We start from the raw sequence: 6,000 nt of genomic DNA, 5'->3' as shown, positions 1-6,000 counted from the left end.
CTTCAGACCATATTTTGCGCTCTCCTCTTTCACCCTCATTAAAAGGTTCTTTAATTCCTCCTCGCTTTCTGCCATCAAGGTTGTGTCATCTGCATATCTGAGGTTGTTGATATTTCTTCCGGCAATCTTAATTCCGGCTTGGGATTCATCTAGTCCAGCCTTTCGCATGATGAATTCTGCATATAAGTTAAATAAGCAGGGAGACAATATACAACCTTGTTGTACTCCTTTCCCAATTTTGAACCAATCAGTTGTTCCATATCCAGTTCTAACTGTAGCTTCTTGTCCCACATAGAGATTTCTCAGGAGACAGATGAGGTGATCAGGCACTCCCATTTCTTTAAGAACTTGCCATAGTTTGCTGTGGTCGACACAGTCAAAGGCTTTTGCATAGTCAATGAAGCAGAAGTAGACGTTTTTCTGGAACTCTCTAGCTTTCTCCATAATCCAGCGCATGTTTGCTATTTGGTCTCTGGTTCCTCTGCCCTTTCGAAATCCAGCTTGCACTTCTGGGAGTTCTCGGTCCACATACTGCCTAAGCCTGCCTTGTAGAATTTTAAGCATAACCTTGCTAGCGTGTGAAATGAGCGCAATTGTGCGGTAGTTGGAGCATTCTTTGGCACTGCCCTTCTTTGGAATTGGGATGTAGACTGATCTTCTCCAATCCTCTGGCCATTGCTGAGTTTTCCAAACTTGCTGGCATATTGGGTGTAGCACCTTAACAGCATCATCTTTTAAAATTTTAAATAGTTCAGCTGGAATATCATCACTTCCACTGGCCTTGTTATTAGCAGTGCTTTCTAAGGAAAGAAACTGCTATCTCACAATAAGGAAGAACTGGCCATGTCCGGAGGCACTTGGTTATTTGACCTAGCATGAGCAAATTGCCCCTCCATACTCACTGAGTACTATAATTGGTTTTCATTTTTTTCCTATTAAAAAAACCCCGTTTACAATTATTGGTGCATTAATGGGATTTGTGGGATAATACCTTCCTCTAGAATTGATATGGCCTTCTACCATTGCAGTTTGCTTAACGCTTTACAGAGTTTGCTACTATATTGGTAAACATTTCTTTAAATGCTTTATTTAAGCAATTGAAGCCATGTAAAATTAAGCAGATAAACACAGAGGCGTATCAAGGGTCTCTTGCATCCTTGGCAAGGAGCTGTATTGGTGCCCTCCCCCATCACTTTACCACAATATCATATTAGAAATTCTTACATTTTACACAACCAAGTACCCGAAGCATCCGGAGTGAGAGTGAGGTGAAGAGGAAGGGTGAAAAAAAAATGCACGCCTTTCTGTTGTGGTGTGAGAAGAACGGGAGGCTTCTCCAGCGTTTGAGTTCGCCGCAATAGCAGTGTCGTGTTGCCATATACAGTATATATATATATATATATATATATATATATATATATATATATACGTCATACACTCCATATGTAGGTGGCTTTTGCCCCTCCCCCCGACCTGGGCCCCTGATTTTTCGCAAACCCCTAATTACACCTCTGGGTAAACAGGAATATGAGAAAAGAGAAAAAAGATTATAGTTTTTAAAGTAAGTTATTTTAATGAACTGGAAGTACTACTGCTAGTTTAGTATTGCAAGAGAATAAAACTGGAAGTGGAATCTTGAATGTGGCTTCTTCACACATTAACACTGAGGGCTGCTTTCCTTGTGACATTTTAATCCTGTGAGAGGTGGATGCACACACCCCTCCAGATACACTCTGTAATTGGCCACTGTGAGAGGAGGATGCTGGACTAGATGGGCCTTTGACATCACCCAACAGGGTTTTTCTTATCACTGCAGGAACAATGTCACATTTCAAATGCTCTAATTCCTGGATGCTGTGTACTCGAGAGTTTATCCCCCATTAAATATCAACTGGTGCCTATAACAATAATACAGGATGAGTAAGTCACATATACCGGTAGATGCTCATAGAACACTAAACTTGTTATGGTTCCACACTGTCCCTTATATTTTTAAACTAGGTATTAAGTGTCTGCTTGGATGCAAAGAAATGAGAATGAATGAGAATTCTTTGCCTTCCTGCAAAGAAATGAGAATGAATGCTCAATGAACAGGTTGTTCGGTCCTAAGGCAGCTGCAACATGATCTTTCAGCTTTCCTGTAATCTGGAACACTTGATTAGATTAGATTTACAGCTTGCATGTGTACATTGCTCAGGGCAGAGGGACTTCATCTGCATCTGGGTAGTGATTCAGTGCACTACCAGTACATCTGAAATGGGTCCAGTTTGTGAAGTTCTCAGCTGTTCAGGTCAATGGGACTCTGCTAACAGTAAGAAGGAAGGAAATATTCCATGTAGAATTGTGTTTTCCATTTGTACACCATTTACATGCCTCTTTGAGTCCCCCTTCCCCTTTCTACAGAATATGTAATACACACACAGAGGCAGGAGAACTTCCACACCTGATAATAACTAAACCACAATTGTATACTTATGTAGAGAGGAAATGTAATAAAAAGGGGACAAGACATTGAGTGCACTCATAAAGATACAAATCAATGTAGAAAAGGCTTGAACAATGATAATTACAAATGTGTAAATGCATAAAGCCCTCTGATGGAGGAATATATATAATCTGGAGGGGGGGGGCATATGCCCAATATGAAACAAACAAAAAAAGCTAAACCAAAACTATCAGTTCTATAAACAGAAGCCTGGCCTGCAAGCAGAAATTCTTTCACATGGAGACACAATTGAGAGTGTGAGCCTCTGACACTGTACAGAACTACAAAGTGAAGTCCACAAGCTGGTCAAAAGCCATTTCATAAGACTTTCACAGACATTTTCCTATGGCAGCGTCCTTCAGAATTGGAGCTGGGAGGGAAAGGCTCGTAGGGTATGCAAGGGAACAACTACACAAACAAGTTCAGATTGACTCTATACTTATTCCTCATTTATGTAAAAAACAAAACCTCATTGATGCAATGGTTTACAATTAGAAGATGGAAAACTATGCTAAAGACTGTGTCAGGGAAGAATGCAAATGTGTGTAAATGTTTAGCAATATCCTCAAATTCCAGACTCAGGGCTGGGCTCAGCTAACTTGTGTGGAAGCCCACACAAGGAATTCTGCTAGCGCAATGGGTCTTTCTTCCCTTTGGTGCCCCATATCCTCCCCCAGTGGCTCAGGGATGAGGTGTCAGGAGAACCCCTGGAACAGTGGACAACAAGAGGACAGGATAGATTGTTTAATTAGGCAAGCAGAACAGCTTGCACTAACAAAATGATGGCCTGCATTGCATTCCTCCCATTATAAATAATGCAAATTAGATACATTTGCAGAAATTTACTTTGTACTATTCATTCTAACATATGATATCGTGGGAAGAGGAAGTAAGGATGTAGGAATTGGGAGGTAGAGGGACAGAACTAAAAACACCAGTTAAGGGTTTCATTAGATTCTCTATTACTATAAGGTTGCATTCAGTTCCACAAAGTTCCACACTTTGGCGTGGGATCATAAGGGACACTAAATTTTTGAAAATGATGGCTGCCAATAAAGAACATTTTATAGCTGCCCGGGGATTCTGGGGTGGGGTGGGAGATGACTAGACACATAAATGGGTTCCAAGTCTGTTAGTCAGTAGAGAGTGAAGGAAATTAATTTCCACCTTGAACTAGTTAACACCAAATCCCCCACTGCACAGAGATAAAGTGGTCCTCTTGTACTAGAGCAGCCAGTAATGCCATCACAGACATGGGAATGGTGATGGAATAAAATTTATAATAGGCTTAGTGTCTAACATAAATGAAATATGTAACACCATACAAGAATTAAGTATGTAATATATAGTTGTGTACTGATGTGTCTATAGGGAATGTCTATATCTAGCAAAGCAGGACTCTCCAAGTCTGGAAATACTGCTTCTCCTCCATTGCCCAAATTCATTCATTTGCTTCTTCCCCCTCCCATGATGAGATGAAACAAGAGCAGAAGCAAACAAGGCTGCATATCAGGAAGAAACTCAGCTAAGACACATCTATTTTTATCTGACCTGAAATGAAGCTTATTACGGCAAAGTATTTGAATGGAGGCTGAATACTGAGCGGAGGCTGCAGCTCTCTATGCACATCCATCTGCTGGCAGAACAGTCCTGTTTCACCCAGGGAACTGCATCCAATATCTAATTGAGGGTGGCAGGGCGGTGGGGGGCAAATACAGAATCAGATCAAGGAAGTGTGCTAGTGCCAAATGAAAGGACTATATCCCGCATAAAAATGCTTGGCATCTATCTTCACATCCAAGGAGTTCACCATCTGTTCCACAGGGGTTCCCTACGGTGGATTCCTCAAGGATGAAGGGAAAGTGGCCTCCACTGAACAAATGTAGAGCTGCATAAGGGGCGAAGTGTAGTCTCTCGGCAGAGTGTCTCCACAATCTGTTCTTCCCTTCAGTATTGGTCTGAAAAGAATGAAGCATGGAGGAGGGAGGGACTGGCTCCCTCAGTGGGTGGAGTGCAGCTGCCTTCCTCCGACTGTTCTGACAGTTCCCCATATTCACTGTTGTAAAAAGTCTGGCCTCTGAGCTGGGACTGGTACGATGGCCGACACCTACCCCTCAGGTCTGATTGATCCACTATTGATTCTGCATTTCGACTGGATCCTTTACTGCTGTTGGGGGTGGGAGAAGAAAGAAAGAGCAAGAGACAGGAAGTCAGTTCTTCTGAGTAAGAGATAGTATTCTAATTGACTGTCCAGGAAGAAAAAAAAAAGCTTCTTAGCATCAGAAAGCTCAGGGCAAGCACAACTAGTCATTTAGCAGGTGGGTAATCCTACAAGATGTGTGAAGTTACATGATAGAAGACTTCTGTGAACCTCCCTCAGACCTCCTGGTATAGGGCAGTATATAAAATTCATAAATAAATAAATGCAGAGAGCATCTTTCCAATGAGAAAGTGAAGGTGGTGCACCAGAAATGAGATGCAAGAATGTAGTTTTTTGTAAACCTTACTGCTGTCAGGAGCTTGATTTCCTATAGGAAAACTGGATTCAGCTACTGGCAGATTATCCCTAAACAGACTTACTAGAGAGTAAGCCCCATAGAGCTTATACGATTGCACTGTAATATCACTTGTTCAAAGCAGGGAGTTTCATTTTAAGAAACCCAAAAAAATAAGTATCTATGTATACTGATTTTCTTATTGCTTTTAGACCTACCAGCGATGTACCTCATGTTCACCACCAAGGATTCCATTGTTCTTATCCACCATTTCTATGGGAGGATTTGAACAAAGCCAGGAACCATATAAGCCAGTTAAGTATCACCAATGGTTTTGAATATCAGCTGAGTTACGCTTTGAGCTTTAATAAATCTTGTATTTTCCTGTGATTCTTCCCTCCTTGTCAGACTTCAGAAAGTCTGACTTTTCTCAGTAGTGGTTCTATTTCCACAGGTATAGATGTCTTTAGTGCTGCTCTTACATCTTTTTAAAAAGGGCGGAGTATTGACATGGGCAGTGACATATCAGAAAAGTGAACCTATTGCAACTCAGCACATATTCATTATAATTACTACAGTGAATATCATGTTTGACCCCATTTTTTGTTTATTTCAGTCAATCATCTTATGGTTACTGAAACATAACAGGATGTATATACAGAACAAGTGCAATACTCCTGATAGTATGGAACAGTGTTTCCCAACTGGTGGTCCGCGGACCCCCAGGGGTCCGCGAGCTATGCGAGAGGGGTCCGCAAGACTGGGACTCTGGCGAGGCAAGATGGCAGCGCGGAGCTCCTAAACTCGACGAATGTGCTAGCGCCGCCAAATCAGCCCCCAAACAAGCAGAAAGCCACCCAAACCGCAGCCGCTGCTGCGTGGGAGCCGAACCCTTCCCCCGCTGCCTGCGCCCGCTGCCTGAGGCTCCCGCGTCTGCAGGGGGGCGTAGTCAGCCCCCTGCACCAGCCCCTCCCCGTCGCCGCATCATACCCCTCTGCCAGCCAATAGGGCTCAGGGGGC

The 6,000-nt window shown here is 42.5% G+C and overlaps 1 protein-coding gene across 3 annotated transcripts in view; it reads right to left on the bottom strand.

Moving 5' to 3' along the window:
* Positions 1-390: 390 nt before the first annotated feature.
* Positions 391-6,000, bottom strand: part of FLT4 (fms related receptor tyrosine kinase 4) — a 96,797-nt gene continuing 91,187 nt past the window's right edge. For 2 of the 3 annotated variants that reach the window (XM_035105644.2, XM_060271642.1), the window contains one exon: positions 391-4,652. In XM_035105644.2, the coding sequence (XP_034961535.1) occupies positions 4,433-4,652 (220 nt within the window). In that variant the 3' untranslated portion in view covers positions 391-4,432. The remainder of the gene's footprint in view (positions 4,653-6,000) is intronic. The other variant, XM_060271641.1, reaches the window with a different exon arrangement.

Source organism: Zootoca vivipara, chromosome 2, assembly GCF_963506605.1.
Source record: "Zootoca vivipara chromosome 2, rZooViv1.1, whole genome shotgun sequence".
Classification (NCBI taxonomy): Eukaryota; Metazoa; Chordata; class Lepidosauria; order Squamata; family Lacertidae; genus Zootoca; species Zootoca vivipara.
Note: the sequence above shows the minus strand (reverse complement) of the source record. Positions and strands in the feature narration are given on the sequence as shown.